This window comes from Schistocerca nitens, chromosome 1 (genome assembly GCF_023898315.1).
Source record: "Schistocerca nitens isolate TAMUIC-IGC-003100 chromosome 1, iqSchNite1.1, whole genome shotgun sequence".
Taxonomy (NCBI): Eukaryota; Metazoa; Arthropoda; class Insecta; order Orthoptera; family Acrididae; genus Schistocerca; species Schistocerca nitens.
The window spans coordinates 191,609,868-191,632,392 of record NC_064614.1 but is presented as its reverse complement, the minus strand read 5'-3'; the positions used below and the strand labels follow the sequence as shown (position 1 = coordinate 191,632,392).

General features: G+C 41.2%; 1 protein-coding gene across 1 annotated transcript in view; it reads left to right on the top strand.

Annotated features, from left to right (window-relative positions):
• Positions 1-22,525, top strand: part of LOC126245300 (solute carrier organic anion transporter family member 74D-like) — a 100,973-nt gene that overhangs the window by 72,514 nt on the left and 5,934 nt on the right. The window contains exon 9 of the mRNA XM_049948303.1: positions 11,792-11,895. Coding sequence (XP_049804260.1) covers positions 11,792-11,895 — 104 coding nt within the window. The remainder of the gene's footprint in view (positions 1-11,791; positions 11,896-22,525) is intronic.

Sequence of the window (22,525 nt, the reverse complement as noted above, 5' to 3'; positions counted from 1 at the left end):
AAATCAACGACTTCCTGTCTAAAATTATTCGTCTTCATTACTAAACTCTCATCCAGAACCCAATACGAGGTGCAGGCCACCTATCTAACGGCTTTCAGGGGCAATGTAGATTTGATTTTCAATATTTTTCGTAATTATTGACCGAAGCTAAAAATTCAAAATTGTATCATAATCTCCTTATGAAGAGGTATAATCGCATATTAAAAATTAACACACTAAGACAATTATTACAGTAAGAACCTGTATGTTTGTCTTGGGACAGCGTAACTGACAACACGCAAATATCACGTATTTATTCATGCATTATTGGAGGAACAGAGCACTCAGTGACTTCCAAGAAACTTTACACATAATTTCAAATCTTCACAAAACTTTTTGTCGCTTACATTAGCTCCCTTCCACAAAATGATGAAAGGAAATAAGTTTGCTGGCCGCTGTGGCCTAGCGGTTTTAGGCGCTTTAGTCCAGAACCGCGCTGCTGCTACGGTCGCAGGTTCGAATCCTGCCTCGGGCATGGGTGTGTGTGATGTCCTTAGGTTAGTTAGGTTTAAGTAGGTCTAAGTCTAGGGGACTGATGCCCTCAGATGTTAAGTCCCATAGTGCTCAGAGCCATTTGAACCAATGTGAATGAAGTTTATCGCTTACTATATGTTCGCTGTTCATGCAGTCAAACTTTAGGATCAGGCAGGATGTTTTAATTTATTACTTCTGTCCTACAGACTCTACACGCAACACTGTTTCCACACAGTCTCCACATAACCACTGACCTTAACTGCAAAATTATGTCATTGTACGACACATAGCTTTGGAGATACGACGCCATAAACATTGAGATGCGTGACAAACAAGCTTTTGCTTAAAATGGTGTGCAAATTACACACCATTTGGCGATTTCTAATAAATTCTAAGCGTAATGTCAAACCGTCCCTAAATTTTGTATCGTTGGCATGCTTAAATTCAAATATTTATCAAACAACTTTCTGGGGAGGGCAACTACTCATTTCACGTCGGCACAGGCGCGTCTTCAGGTTTGTAATGGTTATATTTCCATAACGTAGATGGACAATTACGGAGTTCCAGGTTTCGGGAAGTTATCGGCGTTGTCAGTTGAACCACAATGGTGTGATGTCACAATAAAACTAAATACACTCAAAGGATACTTGTCAAAATTTATACAGCATTACTGCTGAATGAGCCCGGCCAGTAACATCCCATAGGATGCTGTACAAAACCAATAAGGTAAAACTTAAACTGCGTATTTCCGCTGTATTACTAACAGGACGACGTAGTGTAAGCTGTGCTCGTAGTTTAGGAATACACGTTTTCTCAAATACTTAACAGAGGTTTGAAGCTATTTTATGCACCAGACTTCAATTCTTTAAAGAGTGGGGGGTGTACTGGTACCACAGAAGCGCTAATAATGGTGATAGCACTACGTAGAGGCCCGCCATATTCTCTACCACATAACGCCTAAAACCAGTACTTTTATTCAGTCAGTAATTGCATTAAAACTACAGCTGAAATCAGTAAATAAACTGCAAAATTTTATTTTGACATGAAAAGAAAAGTCACAGTAATTTGGTTTTATATATAAGGGCGGATCAAGAAGTTTCCGTTTGAGGGAAATTTCACTATGTGAACGGTTCTGTCTCGGCAGTTAATCACTCCTTTGAGGGTATATACGACATACGAGACTCCGATGCGTGTATTCCCATGTAGGAAAGGGATTAGTGAGGCATTCGTGTCTTTGCGACGTGCGTGTCGCAAATGCGGATTCGTGAACTATGGCGATATTACTGTCAAATGCGTCCAAACACATTCAACGTGCTGCTGTTCCTTTCTTGGCTGCCGAAGAGCAAAGAACGGTAGATATCTATCGGAGAAAGAGGGATTTGTATACGGTAGAAGGTCTGTCGAAAACCATCGTTTTCGAATGGTACGCCAAGGGGCGCTGTTGCTTCATGATAGCGCACCTCCCCATATCGCAAATGTCGTAACGCAGAAGTTACGTCAACTCAAGTGGTAGACAGACACTCTAGCACCCTCTATAGTTCTGATCCTTCTCCACGTTATTACCACGCCTTCGACCCTTCAAAAAGGCCTTGAAGAATTGGCAATTTCTGCCGCACGAGGACATGCAGCAGGTACTTACGGGCTTCTTCGCATAACAGGACACGATGTTTTTCCCTTATAATATGACAATAGGTTTCTACGCTACCGTACATGTATGGCAATAAACAGTTTAAAATAATTACTTTTTGTCTGCAAAGATAGATTATGGATGTACCTTCATAAGCCAATCCGAAAACTGCGATCTAATATTTGTATGCTAAACTCTGTAACTGCATGACGATTGGTCCTTACGTCATATGAAACCGGTATCGCAGCGCTAAGTTATTGAAAATATCTTCATACGGGATATATCAAAGTTTTAGGGTCTAAATTATACTGTTGTTACAGAGCCCCCAAATTGAATATTGTGAGTGAAGGAAATGGGTAGTAGATATTTTACGCGCTACGAGGACTTGTACGAGAACGAGTGTGAGAGATTCGTGATGGTAAATTGCTCCGGTTTCATAACAAACAGCTGGTTTCTGCATCGAAGTTGCCAACACTGCTTAAAAAAAAATACACAATGGTCTTTAATATGCCCACAGTGGAATTTCACAACACTTTATAGTTAATCACTCCTTACAGGAGATTCCAGGATTCGTTTACTGAATCAAGCAGCAAGATGTACAACCCAGAAATCCTAACGAGTTTGCAGGGGTAACTTTCGCAGTGAGGCCGGCCGGTGTGGCCGTGCGGTTCTAGGCGCTTCAGTCTGGAACCGCGTGACCGCTACGGTCGCAGGTTCGAATCCTGCCTCGGGCACGGATGTGTGTGATGTCCTTAGGTTAGTTAGGTTTAATTAGTTCTAAGTTCTAGGCGACTGATGACCCCAGAAGTTAAGTCGCATAGTGCTCAGAGCCATTTGAACTTTCGCAGTGAGGTTCTGGAAGACGTGTTTACCGTCGCAGGTTGAAGCTTACGGCAAAATTGGACCCTTCGAGACACAGAGAGGAGGCCGAAGCTGCCGAGATAGAACTGTTCGCACAGTCTAATTTGATGAAATGGTATTGGACCTTGTCGGAGGAGATTAATCAACAAGCACGCTTCAGCTCGCGCGTTGAATGCACACTTCAAAAAATGCAATGCAGAGGAAACTAGTAGTCTTGTAACTAAACCTACATTGTTCAAAACGCATGCAAACAATGAAGCCAAATGTGTTTGTACTCAGTTGCGTCAGTTGTTATGGTGGAATGCACTCATTGTGACTAGCAGCCAGCACTTACAAGAGTTGCTAAAAGGTTAAATTTTTGCTATAATATGTCTATTTTTCATGTCAGTAATTAAATAAATATTAATTTCCGACTATTACTTCCTAAGAGTCCAAATGGGATCTACCGACCGCATAATTTTAACAATAGAGGCTTGGGATTCCCCGTATGTTTCCATATGTACTTAATTTCCATTTGGTAAAATTTACGTGACTAATCTCCTTCTTTAGATCAACAACTTCAGGCATTTATTCTAATGCTGTGTCAACGTATTAAAGCGTTCCGCCGAAATTTACCGCCTCAAAACTTCGAGCGCACGGACGGAACGCATGGAGTTGATGCCCGAAGCCCGAGAGATAGGCAACCTTTGCAACCTGTTGGCGCTTGTGGTTGCCTCTCTTTCAACGCAGAAATAGCGGAAGACTCTGGGTTACGTACAAACCGATTAGTGTACAATCGCAAACAGGTACCCTCTGAATGTCGGTAGATGAGATAACGTTTCACTACCCGTAATAAACTCGGTACTCCCAGCTATTCCGATCACATGTTGCCCTACACCTATATCCTTGAACCTTCTGCAATGGTCTCTGGTTTTCCCCTCAAACATCTTCATGTTGGTGATAAAAAGGCCCAGCTACTCCCAGTCTTAATTTTCTGGCTTCACCAATCGTTAAAATGTTACTAAATTCTTTTCTTACTACGGTCGCAATAATAATAGGGTAATCAGACGTAGTTTTGGTTATGTTATTCAAACAGAGTTGACGTCTTTGTGCTCATATGCGAAAAAAGTTATTGACGATAGAAACTCGTGTTCTACGTAAACATGTGGAGTTTCAGATTCCCTGCCACGTCCCGAGGTTGGGCAACTAATATTTGACCCTGTCAAACGGCCAAGGTTTGTGGGAGCACCCTTACCTTCACTCCCTGCTAGATTCCTCCAACCCTAACGTTTGGCCTTGGCGTTTAGCACTGTCTTGTAGGAAAATAAAAGTTGTTATACTCGTACTATTACTCCAGATTTACCTGAGGAGTAAGCGCAATACTTTCTACAACAATGCTGCAAGACGATTCTCATGGCGCAAGAAGTCGATCGCAATTAACAATACAACAGAACATAATAAATGTTGTCTACTGAGGTTAGCAACTAACGCCTATTCAGAACAAAAAAAAAGCATTTTACCTGTAAAAATGTATCTGTGTTCCAGCAGCACATAAATGAAGTGACAAGGTTATTTAAGTAGGAAGAACATCTTAACCGCTCATACTACTATAGTTTAATGTCCTAGCTACGCAAAGTCTTATGGAAATGTTTTCAACTAGTCTGCTTATACACGTCTTCTTGGCAGTGAGTTTGGCGAGTTGACTACGACAGTCTCCCTATTGGCAGCGGAGAATCTCTGAGTAATTTAACGTTCTATATCTATAAGATAAATACTGGGGCTGCAAACAGCGGCGACACCGAAAAATAATTAATATATAGTAATGAAGTTTAGGGAATACATTTGTCTAGGTAACATATTTAAGCGATTAACATTACAAGATCACAGGTTAATGTAAGTGCGAGATAAGCCATTGCAAATGTGATGTGGTGCTACATTAATAACCCGTGTAGCCGCCAGAATGTTGAATTGTATTGTACAAGTGCCAGAAGTCAGTTTGTCCGATGGATTTCCATGCCTGTTGCACTTCGTAAGTCAGTACAGGAACGGTTAACGCTGTTTGTGAATGACGCTGGAGTTGACGCCCGATGTTGTCCCATATGTGCTCGATTGGAGACAGATCTGGTGGTCGAGCAGGTCAAGGCAACATGGCGACACTCTGTAGATCATGTTGGGTTACAACAGCGGTTGTGAGAGAGTGTTATCCTGTTGGAAACATCTGGAATGTTGTTCATGAATTGCAGCTCAGCAGGTCGAATCACGAGATTAATGTACAAATTTGCAGTCAGGGTGCGTGAGATAACCACAAGAGTTTGTACAGTGGCTGCATTCCTGCCAAGTCTTTCTGCAGTATCGCAGAAGGAACATCCAACTTCTCATAGCCCTATTACAAGACCTAGTTCAAACTCAGTAAGGTATTGTGATTTGCATCCTCGTAGTGATGCTAATACCGCCATTCTTATGCGATTGGCGCGAATCTGAAAAATGGCTCTGAGCACTATGGGACTGAACATCTGAGGTCATCAGTCCCCTAGAACTTAGAACTACTTAAACCTAACTAACCTAAGGACATCACACACATTCATGCCCGAGGCGGGATTCTAACCTGCGACCGTGGGGGTCGCGCGATTCCAGACTGAAGCGCCTAGAACCGCTCGGCCACTGCGGCTGGCACGAATCTGAATAAACGTCACCTTTCATACGTAGAAACACGCCTACCAACTTCCGCTTTTGTCGCACAGCTCCTTCTTGGTGTTGCTATTGGTTTTCCGTCAGTGTACTTATAACAACCGATAGTTTAAAGGTTTAATACAAGAAAGGGAGTCTCTCTCTGTTTTAGACAGAAGATCGCCCCACTATATCTGCATGTACTGAACAATAGTCTCGAACGCGTTCATCTCGGTATCCCATAGTTACGCTGCACAATAGTAAGCAAGGGAAATTTCTCACGATGTTTTTTGATCTCATTATAGCAGGCTCGTTTAAATATGACACAGCTGCTAAGTTTCACAAACGGTTCCGATGCCGCCAAAGAAAGGATGAATGATGAGCATTCAAGTGACAGAACATCTCATACACAAGAGACTCCGATACTCGAATACCGGCGTATCACAATAGAAACTAGAGTGCAAAGAGTGGAAATCGGTCATGAATCAGTTTTCAACATTTTGTATGACGTTTTGAACATAGCAAAAGTCACCGGCAGCTGGGTTCCGTGGCTGCTCATACTCACTGAAGACGGTCGCCAAACCGAGCGGAAATTTTACTGCCTTGTCATGCGAATCCCGATGACTTCTTTAGCAGCGTAATCATCATGAATTAGCAGTCCTTCGTCACTATGACCGAGAGCCAAAGGAACAAAGCAAGCAGTGGAAACGTGGATTAACTAATGCCGGAGAAGGTGAAGGAAGGCTGTCAAGACAATGCACCTCGTGGAAACTACGCAGCGTAATCGGTGTAATCCAGTACACAGAAACAACTGTGAGGTAAACATTTCCAGAACGACTGCGAGATGATTTTCAAGGGGAATGTTTCCTGGATAACCCAAGTTCAGACTTCTGCATCAAGGTCATCGACAAGTCAACCATCGTTGGAAAAGTTAGGCACATCTAAGGGATAATGTGTGGAAAAGTGCTAAAACAACTAAAAGTTTCATGGTCACAACCCCCCCGCCTCCAAGGTTGTAATTAAAATACTTATTTGGTATTGCGCGCATTTTTCCGGTACAGTTCACAACAGAACAAAAAAAAATACATTCTCATTTCACCATGAGAATTAGGCCGAGTACTTAAAAATTGAAAAAAACTCGGTCTTTCGGGTGGGGAGGGGCGGGATGTGGCATAAGGGCAGGTCCACTAGGTGACACACACAATTGTGAATGTCAACATGTCGCTAGAGTTACAATTTGGAGGTGTGTCTGCTAACGTCGTGGGGTAATTATTGTGATAATGCCACGTGGAAAGCCTCTATCGGGTAACGAGCAAGCAAGTATTAAGGCGTACAAAGAAGTGGGCCTGTCTAATCACCAGATTGCTAAGAAATTAGGGCGTTCCATTTGTGTTATTGATTATTTTGTCCGATTGGGTGCACAGTTTGGCAAAAATGGCAAATATGGCCGGAGACGAAAACTGTCAGCATCAGATACACGTTTGATTGTCATAAATGAAAAGTCGACGGCTTGTGCTCCTTTCAAATTTTGGCTGATCTGCAGTTATCAGTCACTTCCAGACATGTTAGACAAATCCTGGTTCAAGATGCGAATCAAGAAACAGCAACGTAAGTCACCTTTAAACAATGCGCATAAGGAGGCTCGAATGAAGTTTGAAGAAGAACGTATACCGTGGACCGCAGAATGGAACGAAGTAATTTTTAGTGATCAGAAGAAGTTTAATTTCCATGTGCCAGATGGTTTTCGGTATTACTGTCATGATCTCCAAACAGAGGAGCACGTTCGGATGAGCAGAAATATTGGCGGTGACAAAGCTAAGATCTGGGAAGCATCTTGTGTTAATGGTACGTCCAACATAGCATGGCTGCACTGCAAGATGAAGTACGATCATTATACAGGAATGCTTGACATTGAATTCGTTCGTATGTATGAGGAATTCGACGATGACAGTTTACTATGCCAGTACAATAACGCTGGGAGTCACAGGTCTGCCAAGACACAGTCGTGGTTTCAAAAATGGTTCAAATGGCTCTGAGCACTATGGGACTCAACTGCTGAGGTCATTAGTCCCCTAGAACTTAGAACTAGTTAAACCTAACTAACCTAAGGACATCACAAACATCCATGCCCGAGGCAGGATTCGAACCTGCGACCGTAGCGGTCTTGCGGTTTCAAACTGCAGCGCCTTTAACCGCACGGCTGTCGTGGTTTCATGATAAAGGAGTTCCACTCCTGAGCTGACTAGAAGAATGCCATGAAGAATCTATGTAGAATCCTTGCACGACGTGTTTACTCGTTTGACGACAATTTGGGACTGTGACCGAGCTGAAAACTACAATTCGAGTGGAGTGGACCTCAATCACGGAAGATGAGATCACTGTCCTCATACAGTCGTAGTTTAAGACGAGTTCCGCAGTTATTAAGAACAATAGAGGTTCGACTAATTAGTAGGTGATAGTTGTGGTATACACACTGTATATGTTAGATTGTTCTAACAACATTCGTAAGTGCTGGTTGATTTGAGGGAGGGCACCAAACAGCGAGGTAATAGGTCCCATCGGATTAGGGAAGGATGGCGAAGGAATTCGGCAGTGGCCTTTCAAAGGATCCATCCCGGCATTTGCCTGAAGTAATTTAGGGAAATCATGGAAAACCCAAATCAGGATGGCCGGGCGCGAGTCTGAACCATCGTCCTTCCGAATGCGAGTCCAGCGTGCTAACCATTGCGCCACCTCGCTCGGTTTCGTAAGTGCCTTTATATCAATGTCCGCCTCTACAGCTGTCTTGTTTCATTAAATTTCTTAAGTACCAGTACTAATGTTAAAGGTTCGACTAAATACTAGCTCATAATTGTATATTGTATACGTTAAATTATTCTAACAACATTCAGAAGTGCGTTTATATCAACTTCCACTTCTAAAGTTGTCTTGTTTCATTAAATTTCTAAAGTACCAGTACTAATGGTAAAATGGGAATGTATTTTGTTTTTCTTTGTTATAAACTGTACGAGAAAAATGCGTGCAATACCAAATACTTGAACAAACATTTTTTTTCATAAATAACAACGTCTCTTTATACTAATTTCCATCACTGTGTTTCGTCATTCCAACATGTAGCTACCTAAATTTCATTGCGTAAGGTTCACTTGTGTAGAATCATATTATTGAAGGGATGCTCTGCGTCATCCGTTTGAAGAACGAGAAGATTTTTGTCAAAATGATGAATTCGGCTGATCACACTCATCCAGCGTGAGTTATAATTAACAGAGGCTGCTCTAGAGTAACTCCATTCACGGGGAACGAAGCTACTGAATTGAGAGAAAAAAAAATTCAGTGTATTTCTGTGCAGTACAGTAGAACGATGGAATTAAGAAGGCCGGTTCCTGGTAAACATATATCATGATTAATTCAGTGATTACTAAATTAATGTCACAATTAATTGCGTGTATTATTAAACTTGAAACAGGTCAGACGAATAAGCGCCGCTGTCTTTTATGCTTACACGCATGACTTTAGTTTTGTTGCTATCTCACTTACACTCTTTTATCTGTATTTGTTGTCATACGGGAAATTTCAGGCTTGTTACTGGTTTATTCTCCATCTTAATCATTCCTGTTGTGTCTCATATATAACTGTTTTATTTGTATTGAGTGATCTGAAGAATTGCAAAACAATGGTTTTTTATTTGTTTAAGTTAATTTGTGTAACTATTATTTCATTTATCTCTTTCTAAAATTTTTGATTCTGTCTATGTATGTGCATAAAAGGACAGGAGTGACTCATATATAATTTGCAATATTGTGTAGGCTACGGTATCAACCCGGTTTTAGTGAATAATTACTAGATAGCCTCACAATGAAATGGTAAGATAATGATAATTTGTAGGATGTATTTAAAAGAATAAAGAGGGTTGAGTTAATTTCATTTACATATAATATAATAACTGTCTCGAAAACAGAAATAGTTAGGCTACGCATACCGTGATTGTTCTTAACTAGAATGTAAAAGACTAAATTATCGGTAACCACAACAAGATGACGTTAATATCACTGTATGTCGCGTCTCGAGTCTTCTTTTAACAGTGATCTTCTAAAAGCACTAGTTAAAAATTTGTCTACGATGCACGTGTTAGTGTCCATCTAAGTGATGCTGCCGTGATGTTACGGAGGGACGCGCTTTAACTCTTTACTAAATGCACCAGGCACACCAGCAAATTCGATTCAGACTTACACTCTCAGAATACTTCTGAGCAAAGACTTCCTTTATCTCATTTTTTTTCCTTGAGAACGTTAGTTACTTGATGCATGGTCATTTGACAAAATAAATTAATGAATGCAATTATCATTTTATATTTATTTATTACCTTTCATCGTTCTTGTTATTGACAATAGTTGAGCTGTTTTGTGTTATAAGTACGTAGACAGAAAAAAAATCGCAGCACCAAAAAATTATTAATGTAGAGTAATGAAATTTTGGGAATATAGTTGTGCAGATAATATATTTAAGTGATTAACATAGCAAGGTCACAGGTTAATGTAAGCGTGAGATAAGCCACTGCAAATGCATGTGGACGAGAGTTCTCCTGTTGGAAAACAACCCTTGAAATGCTGTTCTGAATTACAGTACAACAGGTCGAATAACCGCTTGACGTACAAATTTGCAGTCAGGGTGCGCGAAATAACCGCGAAAGTACACCTGCTGTAGTACAAAATCGCACCACAGACCATAAATCCTGATGTAGGCCCAGTGCGTTTTGCACGCAGGCAGGTTGGTTCAAATGGCTCTAAGCACAATGGGACTTAACACCTGAGGTCATCAGTACCCTAGACTTAGAACTACTTAAACCTAACTAACCTAAGGACATCACACACATCCATGCCCGAGGCAGGATTCGAACCTGCGACCGTAGCAGCAGTGCAGTTCCAGACTGAAGCGCTTAGAACAGTTCGGCCACAGCGGCCGGTGGCAGGTTGGTTTGGGCTCTCAACTGGTCTCCTTTGAACCATTGCACTGCCATCACTAGTACCGAGGCAGAACCAGCTTTCATCCGAAAACACAATAAACCTCCACCCTGCCTTCCAATGATCTATCGCTTGACACCACTGCAGTCACAAATGGCGGTGGTCTGGGTTCAGTCGAATGCACGCTATGGGGCGGTTGTATCGGAGCTGTCCATGAAGTAACCGATTCGTTACAGTTCGTTGTATCACTGTGGCGCCAGCCCAGACTGCTGCTGCAGATGTAATACAATGCGCCAGAGCCATACGCCGAAAACTATGGTCTTCTTTCCCGGCATGTGTCCATCCGGAGCCCGTACTTCTTGCGACCGTACATTCTTGTGACCACCGCGGACAGCAGTTATGTACAGCGGCTACGTTCCTGCCAAGTCTTTCTGCAGTATCGCAGAAGGAACATCCAGCTTCTCGTAGCCCTATTACGCGACCTCGTTCAAACTCAGTGAGGTGTGGACAATGGTGTCTTTGTCGTCTTAAAGGCATTCTGGCGCCACTGTTATGCGACTGGAGCGAAATTTGAAGAGATATCATCCGTCAGGTGCAGAAACATCCGTAACAACTTCCGTTTATGTCACACAATTCCTTCTTGGTTCAAATGGCTCTGAGCACTATGGGACCGGCGGCCGCGGTGGTCTCGCGGTTCTAGGCGCTCAGTCCGGAACCGCGCGACTGCTACGGTCGCAGGTTCGAATCCTGCCTCGAACATGGATGTGTGTGATGTCCTTAGGTTAGTTAGGTTTAAGTCGTTCTAAGTTCTAGGGGACTGATGACCACAGATGTTAAGTCCCATAGTGCTCAGAGCCATTTCAACCACTATGGGACCTAACGTCTGAGGTCATCAGTCCCATAGAACTTAGAACTACTTAAACCTAACTAACCTAAGGACATCACACACATCTATGCCCGAGGCAGGATTCGAACCTGCGACCGTAGCGGTCGCGCGGTTCCGGACTGTAGCGCCTAGAACCGCTCGGCCACTCCGGCCGGCTCCTTCCTGGTGGTGCGGTTTCTTTTCCGTCAGTGTATTTCGCACAAATCTTTATTGGACTCTTAGTCTGAGTGTAAGAAAGAAGGTGTCATGCGTAAGCCCAAACATCTTACATTTGTTTCGTTGTTTTAACGTTTTCAGGTGCGTCGACGAAAAGGACAAGTCTGCTGCCATGGGAGTCGGCATCGTCCTGATAAGCCTGTTCGCCTTCCTTCCCGCCCCCATATTCTATGGTAACCTCCTCGGTGAGTAACACCACTTTGCTTTCACATACTCTTCAACTTGGAAATAAAAACGTTGCAGCCATTCTGGATTTCATCGCCCACAGTTGCTTCCGTATAGTCTGAGGGTGTTTTCACGTTTCACAGATCGGCTCCTGTCTTTGTGCTGTCCGTACCTGTACATAGAGCATCACAGACCAAATCATTCGTAACAGACTCTTCTCCACGTTTATATCATTCCACTAAATCCTGTTTCGGCATTCTTCTCCGGTTTGAGTTTCACAATATTCACGAATTATTTTCAGACGAATGGAAAGCCTGATAGAAGCCAGATTTGATGAACATCATTTCGGATTCTGCAGAAATTTAGGGACACGAGAGGCAATAGTAAACAGCAGTACACCTTCAGTCGTGAATTTTAAATTTTTTATTAAGCTACCGGTTCCGATGATGCATTACATTGTCATCAGGCGCTGTATAAAAAATAATATACGAGTAGATAGGCCGGCCGGAGTGGCCGATCGGTTCTAGGCGCTTCAGTCTGGAACTGCGCGACCTCTACGGTCGCAGGTTCGAATCCTGCCTCGGGCATGGATGTGTGTAATGTCCTTAGGTTTGTTAGGTTTAAGTAGTTCTGAGTTCTAGTGGACTGACGACCTCAGAAGTTAAGTCCCGTAGTGCTCAGAGCCATTTGAACCATTTCTAGTAGATTAATTTTGCTATTTGGGCTCTAACTATCAACCATAATGAAGAGAACAGAAAATTTTCACTTTTCCCTTATATAAAATTTTAGAGCTTTGGTAATGCAATGACACTGTGAAATGCTGAGGTCGTTATTCACCAAGACCGTGTTTCCAGCGTGTATTTGTGTAACGTGTGTAATCTATGTGTTATCTGATGAACGAACGACAGTTTGGGGCAAGTAAGTATTGTCGACGGGTCATACAATAGACACATAAGAATAACTTAATGTAATAGGCAGGTTAAAAGAAAGTAATTTCCAAAATTCAATTTAAGCCGGGTGTCTCACAATGTGGACGTAATAATCAGTAATATTAAAGTGGAGTCCGTATAAAATAATTCAAAGCAATAGAGAAAAAGTATATATTATACCCAAATCAGATGGAAATTATTGAATAATAACAATCAACCCAAATGTATTGGATGTTAAGGGACAGTAAATGACAAATCTGAAACAATGTATGGTCTTTCACTTCTGTACTAATAAAATAATCTGAAACAGTCTGCCAGAGTTAAATGTACCGAACTTCCACTATTTAAAATACCTAAGGAACATGTTAAAGACGAATCACGAATAAAATCATAACTAGGTAAAGAGTATGTCATTCTTAACGGTTCAAAATATGCAGATGTAGAGGTAATTTCGGGAGTACCGCAAGGAAGCGTGATAGGACCTTTATTGTTTACAATATACATAAATGACTTAGTTGACAACATCGGTAGCTCCGTGAGGCTATTTGCAGATGACACGGTTGTCTACAAGAAAGTAGCAACATCAGAAGACTCGTACGTACTCCAGGAAGACCTGCAGAGGATTAATGAATGGTGCGACAGCTGGCAGCTTTCCCTAAACGTAGATAAATGTAATATAATGCGCATACATAGGGGCAGAAATCCATTCCAGTACGATTATGCCATAGGTGGTAAATCATTGGAAGCGGTAACGACCGTAAAATACTTAGGAGTTACTATCCGGAGCGATCTGAAGTGGAATGATCACATAAAACAAATAGTGGGAAAAGCAGGCGCCAGGTTGAGATTCATAGGAAGAATTCTAAGAAAATGTGACTCATCGACGAAAGAAGTAGCTTACAAAACGCTTGTTCGTCCGATTCTTGAGTATTGCTCATCAGTATGGGACCCTTACCAGGTTGGATTAATAGAAGAGATAGACATGATCCAGCGAAAAGCAGCGCGATTCGTCATGGGGACATTTAGTCAGCGCGAGAACGTTACGGAGATGCTGAACAAGCTCCAGTGGCGGACACTTCAAGAAAGGCGTTACGCAATACGGAGAGGTTTATTATCGAAATTACGAGAGAGCACATTCCGGGAAGAGATGGGTAACATATTACTACCGCCCACATATATCTCGCGTAATGATCACAATGAAAAGATCCGAGAAATTAGAGCAAATACGGAGACTTACAAGCAGTCGTTCTTCCCACGCACAATTCGTGAATGGAACAGGGAAGGGGGGATCAGATAGTGGTACAATAAGTACCCTCCGCCACACACCGTAAGGTGGCTCGCGGAGTATAGATGTAGATGTAGATGTAGAAGTAAATGAGGCATGGGTGGGTACGTAGGTACAACATCAAGTTGTCACTTCATGTGCAAACAGTTTTAACGTGATCGAGTGCCTACATGCCCACACATGGTTTATTCACTTAATGAATATAGTATTATGTAGTTATGATTTTTTTTGTGAACGTCGTATTTATCTTTTACATGCTACTCAGGTAGTTTACGTATTGGAAGTTAGTTAAAGCCACCTCTGGCAGTCCGTTTCAAATTATTTTATTATTACAGAAATGAAACACCCTATATTGTTTGAAACTTGTCATTTACCGTCTGTGAACTTTCAACTGATATGTGTTGATCCTTGTTATTCTATACTTTTTATATGGCATGGGTACCATGTATACTTGATCCCTATTACTTTTAATTACGTTACATTGATTCCACTTTAATATTACTAATTATGACATTCGCATTGGTGAGATACCTTGCTTGAACTGAATTTTGTTGATCATATATATTTTTATATGTTCTTATATACCTTTTGGGCATGACCCATTGGCAATATTTACTTGTCCCATCATCATCAGATTATTGACCTTTTTATTATTTTTGATTATTACGCTGGATTACATTGTTTGTACAGGGGCCTGATGAAGTCGTAATGTAACATTAAAACCGGTAGCTCAATAAACAGTTCATCATTTACAGCTGAAGGCTGTTTAAGTCAAATTGACCAGCCAACGTCGCAGCCATCATCTTCTACAAAGATGGACACACAAAGACGGGGCAATAGTAGCCCTACGAGATTTTTAAAAGATAGAGTGAAGAGAGCCCAGCCGAAGTTTATAACATCTACACATTTAGAGAAATGTTTTGATGATTTGACTGGAATACACTCTGAATGTAGCAAGGAAAAAGTACGGGGAGAGAAAGGTTATCTACAGCTTTTGCGGAAACAAGAACGCAATTATGAAAACCGAGAACACGAGGAGGAAGCAACAGTTGAGAAGGGAGTGAGACAAGGTTGTAGCCTATCCCCGATGTTATTCAGTTTATACATTGAGCTAATACTGAAGGAAATCAAGGAGAGAATTGGAAAAGATGTTAAAAATCAGGAATAAAAAAAACAAACATTCTTTCAGGTTTGTCGATGAAATTCTAGCTCTGTCACAGATGGCAAAGAACTTGGAGGGTCAGTTGAACGGGGTGGCTAGTATCTTCAGAAGATAAACTAAAACAAGTATAACGCAATGTAGTCGAACTAAATCAGATTATGCCGAGAGAACTATGTTAGGAAATGAGACACTGAAAGTAGTCAGTGAGGTTTGTTATTAGGAGCCGAAAAATATTTGGCAATGGCCGAATAAGAGATGATATAAAATGTAGATTAACAACAAAAGAGAAATTTTCTAACGTCAAGTATAAATTCATGTGTTAGGAAGTGAAACATAGACGGTAAATAGTTCAGACAAGAAGAGAATAGAAAATTTTACAGTATGTTGCCACATTATAATGCGGTAGATTAGGTGGATAGATCGGCTAACTGATTCTGAGACATTCAGGCGAATTTAAGAGAAAAGAAATTTATGACACAACTTAAACACAGGAAGAGACCGTTTGATTGGACACATCCTGAGATATCGATGAATGGTCAAATTATATAACGTAGGGAAGTATGTGGGTTACATATTGTAGAGGGAGATCAAAGTTTGAGTACAGTAAGACCAGTGTTGAGAGAGCAACAGAATATTCAGCTTACTCAACGTAATCTTTAGCCTGCTCAAAACTAACATACCACAGAGCTTAAATACTTCATGCCGTTTACAGTGATTAAAAAATGATATTACTTTTAACAAAAAAAATTATCTATCTTTAAGTAATTTTCTTGTTTCCTGAAGTCATAATTTTCACTAAAAATTAAGTCATCCTTCTTCAGTTGACACAGTTTACGAATGACCTATCGAATGACTAAGAGAAATCGTGGAGATGTGAAAAAGGTGATAATGGTCCTGTCCTAAAATCACTGCCTTCCTGTAAACATTATTCGCTTAGAAAACTTACAGCTACAGACAAGCAGAAGCGAAACTTCGCTCTGTAGAGAAGAATATTGAGTTTTTTTTTCTTTGTTAAGTTGTGTGTAATCCAGTTAACAAATGCATATTTCTGCAATGACAAACACAATACATTTTCACTTGTATTTCCGCTTCCATGATAGCACGTAACTGCAGTAACTGAAAGTGTATGAAATAGCACACTCAATTCACAGCCACAGGAAATTCACAGTAAATCAAATACTCTTAAATTACAACTGCCATACAGGAGACGAATGTGAACAGGACGATAATCATAAGAAGTAGATAAATGCTTAAATTATAACTGCCATACATGAGATGTAAATGTGAATTGGACGATAATCATAAGAAGTAGATAAATGCTTAAATTATAACTGTCATACATAAGACGTAAATGTGAATAGGACGATAATCATAAGAAGTAGATAAATGCTACATAGAACATTTGCATTAACACTTCATAAGACCAAGTTCCATCGGGAAATGACAACAACAGCGAGAAATCCGGAAGACTAAAACGCAGTTGAACGAATTATTTATGGACTTTTATTGTCATTAAAGGCGGCGTATTTATATAATATCTTGACAGGATTTCAGGCCTACATTACCCATCGTCATTTCTGTGGTATACTATGTGTCACGTCACAAATATTTGAATACAATTTGCACCAGGCCGTTACTGAAGGTGGCTGAATGTACGCTAACAACTGCTGTATTATCAAGACATTGTGCGTACACGATTGCAGTAGCAAAATGAGATCGCTGTTTCTTACTTGCATTGAATCAAAATCTGAAAAATGCTGGGTTTCACCTGTAAACTAAATTAAGTTACAAAAGGCAACTAAAATATTTTCATCCAAGTAAACGAATGCAGTGGTTATAGTGTAACACAGAAGCAAATAGTTAATGTATGCGCGTAGACATTTCAAAGTGAACTGCAGGTAACTTGCATAGTTGAAGACTACCATACGTAACACACATCAGCAGGAACCGATACTTCGTTATTTGGTGTGAACTAGCACTTACCTCACGATTCGGTAAAAAAACGTGTTTTCATATACTGACACTATACAAAGTTGTAGAATGCTGTATATATCGTTTTTTGTTAATATGTCGCACTCACTACCATTCGCATACTGGAAAATCGGAAACATAGAGAAAAAATTTCGTTCGCGCATTGGAAAGTCGGAACCATGGAAAACAAAATACTGTGTTCGTTGTGGTTAGAGATACGTCTCAAATTCGACATTCCTTAACGAAATAGAGATCGTGTTTCTGTGAAGTTCGAAGCCAAAAAGCACGTCAGAAAAATGGGAACTCGATCTTTCTTTTCAGGAGGATTTACTTAAAGGTACTAATGCAGTACACTATAACACACAATGCACAGTCAAATATACGACTACCAAAATGAACTCTGTTACACCACTGCCGGCACGTTGATAGAGGTGCATACGGGGAACCCCTTATAGGACGGCAACACTCAAGGCTGATGGGCGCCGCAGGTAATCATGGTGTCGCCTGCAGGGTACCACATACGACCTTCAACTGGCATCACAAATGCATGTTTTTCACTGCTGAACACGTTGTTTCACGAAAATAAAAATCAGGTGATTTAGTTGCCCTTACTATAAATGGCATACGTATCTCTAAATTAATAGCTTTCAGCTTCCTCGAAAAAATGATATCTACATGTAGGAATTACCACGTAGTTGTCATTGTAACGAATTACAGTTTTTCAAGCGCATCTCTCAGTGGAGAGAAGTTCAAGTCCAGCACTAATCTCGTCTTATATCCTGTGTGGTATCACTAAGTTCTGATGTTCTAGCTTCTTTCATATATCTATTATTTCTGAAACGTCCCCTTTTGAAAAATTTATACAAGACTGTGCTTAACCTGACACACAATATTTTTAGCGCAACGCGATCTGACTTTCACAAAATCCCTACAAAAGAATGGCCCTGACTAACATTAAACTATACCTTTCACAAATCACTAAATCACTTACCTCACAAAAATCTTCGTTACTCCCACTACTGCAATACAGCAAGCGCCACTACTGCCAGCTAAATAAAAGATTCAAACTATGGAAGGCACTAACTACTGATAGGGATAGTTAGCAAATGAAAGATATTAATAGAGAACAAACAATGTATTTACCTTGATATCATCATATCCCCATTGGACAATTTTACAAAACTCCGCCATCTCTCTCCCCACATCCACCACTGCTAAAGGCTCACCTCCAACTGCGCAACGCTACGCGCTGTTCACAGCCAGCTGCCTAACACTACGATGGCGAGTATTACAACAATGCAAAGCAGCCACAGGCTGCACACAGCACAGCCAGTGATTTTCATACAGAGGTGGCGTTACCAATTAAAAAAAAACCTAAACAGCCTACTTACATTTTCTACAGCCATTTTAGTACATAGGTAGGTTACATCAGGATTTTTCAGTTTAGTGTATCACCTACCTTACAAATTTATAACCATGAAATATTTAATTAACGATTTTATTAATAAATAACATTTTCACAACGTATAGTGGAAATTCGTTATGAGATAATTCTGTTTTAAATATGAGGCGATCGATCGATGTATCTGTTGATTTTTATCAAATGCTGTCCGCCCCCGGTAGCTGAGTGGTCAGCGCGACAGAATGTCAATCCTAAGGGCTGTGCTGTACAGTTGGTGCAGTGGATAGAATGCCGGCACGGTAACTCAGCGTGTTCGGCCAGAGGGTTATCTGCCCTCTGTAATAAAAAAAACTGAGTTAATGGATCAACGACGAACTGAAACGGGTGTCTTGCGACGTCCGCCCCGAGCAGATACAACGAACAAAAACGAACAAAATAAGATTAAAAAAAAAATAACGTGCCGGGGTTCGATTCCCGGCAGGGTCGGAGATTTTCTGCGCTCCGGGGCTGGATGTTGTGTTGTCCTAGACATCATCATTTCATCCCCATCGACTCGCAAGTCGCCGAAGTGGCGTCAAATCTTACACACCTACACCCGACGGGAAGCTCTAGTCACACACGACATTTACATTTTGTCAAGTGATTACTGTAAATTCGCTTATAGAGTATTGTCCTTGATTATTATTCTGTTTTTAATCTGTCTTTCGTATTTGCGTGGTTGGTAAGTTGATGATGGTATCATTACTGTTTACGAATACAGACCTGAAGATGGTGTATGAGTCACCGAAACTGGTTGTCATATAATAAAATAACATCTAAATGACGGCTGTGGGTGTTTCATTTCATTACTATACCAAAAGTCTGATTCTGTATCGCCAGTCTCATAGATTCAACACATCAACTCGAATAGTCGTTTGGTTACCACTTCCGCCAACGATTTTAGAAATTCCGGTGAGGTGCAATCTGTACCTTCTGTCTTATTTCATCTCAAGTGTACCAAAGCTATTTTAAATTCTGGTTCTAACACTTGATCCGCTATATCTTCCATATCGACTCCAATTTCTTCTTCTATCACGTCCTCAGACAAGTATTCATCCCCTCACAGAGGTCTTCAATGTACCCTTTCCTTGTATCCGCTCTCTGCTCTGCGTTTGACAGTAGAATTGTTTTGACTTCTCTATATGCTGAGTCATTCCTTCTGACAACCATTTCTTTTTCGATTTCTTCAAATTCATCCTGCAGCCTTATCCCCGTGGCTTCTTTGTACTTTTTATTTATTTAATTTCTGAGCAATTTATGTTGCCGTATTTCAGTGTTTCCCTAAACATTTTTGCACTTCCTCCTCTCGTCGATCAATTGAAATATTTTATCTGTTACCGAAGGTTTCTTCGCAGTTAGCTTCCTATTATTTACGTTTGTCTTTCCAACATTACATTTTTTAGAGATGTCCGGTTCTCTTGAATTGAACAGCGTACTGTGGTATTTGTTGTCGCAGTATCCACGTCTTCAGCGAACGTTAAATGTGTTTCATCATTTCTCAGTACTTCTACATCCCATTTCTTTCCACACCGAACCTTCCGAACGACTCTCTTACATTTTAGTCTATTCTTCACCATTATTAAATTTTAATCTGATTCTACATATGCTTCTGGATACACATTACATTTCAATATTTTGTTTCACGATTACTGTTTGAACAAGATGTAATCCAGCTGGAATCTTCCCGGACCTCCCGGTGTTTTCTACGTATAGTTCCTCCTCTTGAAATGTTTGAACAGTTTATTTGCTACTACTAGCTGAAATTTATTGCACAACTTAATTAGTCTTTATCCTCTCATTACTACTGTGTGTGTGTGTGTGTGTGTGTGCGTGTGTGTGTGTGTGTGTGTGTGCGTGTGTGTGTGTGTCACTGAATCTGAAATTAACGACAGTAGTTATTCCACGATACTTTAGAAAATCAACTTGTCCAATTCTTTTTTGTTCAAGAAAACTCTAACTTTTATTTTGCTCCTTTATCTTTTTCTTGTTATTAGTATTACACTACTGGCCATTAAAATTGCTACACCGCGAAGATGACGTGCTACAGACGCGAAATTTAACCGACACGAAGAAGATGCTGTGATATGCAAATGATTAGCTTTTCAGAGCATTCACACGAGTTTGGCGCCGGTGGCGACACCTAAAACGTGCTGACATGAGGAAAGTTTCCAACCGATTTCTCATACACAAACAGCAGTTGACCGGCGTTGCCTGGTGAAACGTTGTTGTGATACCTCGTGTAAGGAGGAGAAATGCGTACCATCACGTTTCCGACTTTGATAAAGGTCGGATTGTAGCCCTGTCGCGATTGCGGTTTATCGTACCGCGACATTATTGCTCGCGTTGGTCGAGATCCAATGACTGTTAGCAGAATATGGAATCGGTAGGTTCAGGAGGGTAATACGGAACGCCGTGCAGGATCCCAATGCCTGGAACGGATCGTGCAGCCACGTCTCGAACCCTGAGTCAACAGATCGGGACGTTTGCAAGACAACAACCATCTGCACGAACAGTTCGACGACGTTTGGTGCAGCATTGACTATCAGCTCGGAGACCATGGCTGCGGTTACCCCTGACGCTGCATCACGGACAGGAGCGTCTGCGATGGTGTACTCAACGACGTTCCTGGGTGCACGAATGACAAAACGTCATTTTTTCGGATGAATCCAGGTTCTGCTTATAGCATCATGATGGTCGCATCCGTGTATGGCGACATCGCGGTGAACGCACATTGGAAGCGTGTATTCGTCATCGCCATACTGGCGTATAACCCAGCGTGATGGTATGGGGTGCCATTGGTTACACGTCTCGTTCACCTCTTGTTCGCATTGACGGCACTTTGAACAGTGGACGCTACATTTCAGATGTCTTACGAACTGTGGCTCTACCCTTCATTCGATCCCTGCGAAACCCTACATTTCAGCAGGATAATGCACGATCGCATGTTGCAGGTCCCGTACGGGCCTTTCTGGATACAGAAAATGTCCGACTGCTGCCTTGGCCAGCGCATTCTCCAGATCTCTCACCAACTGAAAACGTCTGGTCAACGGTGGCCGAGCAACTGGCTCGTCACAATACGCCAGTCACTACTCTTGATGAACTGTGGTATCGTGTTGAAGCTGCATGGGCAGCTGTACCTGTACACGCCATCTCTGTTTGACTCAATGCCCAGGCGTATCAAGGCCGTTATTACGTCCAGAGGTGGTTGTTCTGGGCACTGATTTCTCAGGATCTATGCACCCGAATTGCGTGAAAACGTAATCACATGTCAGTTCTAGTATAATATATTTGTCAGATGAATACCCGTTTATCATCTGCATTTCTTCTTGGTGTAGCAATTTTAATGGCCAGTAGTGTACTTTCGATTCCTGCCCACTGAAATAAATTTGTATTTTCATCCCATTCTTCGACTTTTCGTAATTCAATATTAGAAGCGCTCTCAGGTGCCTAGTCGCTGCTTCCTTTTGTCAGTATCACCAAATCGTCAGCAGAGGAGATCGTTTGTGTTGTGTAATTTATTTTTAACAATACGGTGTGTTGTACGTTCCAGAATCTTGGTGCACTACAGAAGCCTTTTGAGCACCCTTCCGTTATTTACCTCTCACTCTTGACGTTGTTGACAGGCTGAAACGGCATCAGCTCGTCAAAATAACGTTTAACTAAATTGTGTAAATTTCAGGGAAACTACAATTTCCGTAGAGCAATGAGAATATAAGGCTACCTAGCAGTATCGAAAACCTCTCGTACCTCCATGCTTACCATTAATACAAATAGGCCAAGCACCAGACGGTTTGAAAAATTTTTTTGCTGCTTCTAAAGCCTCTACAGTGCTTTTATGCGGAGTGAACAAATATCGGTTGAT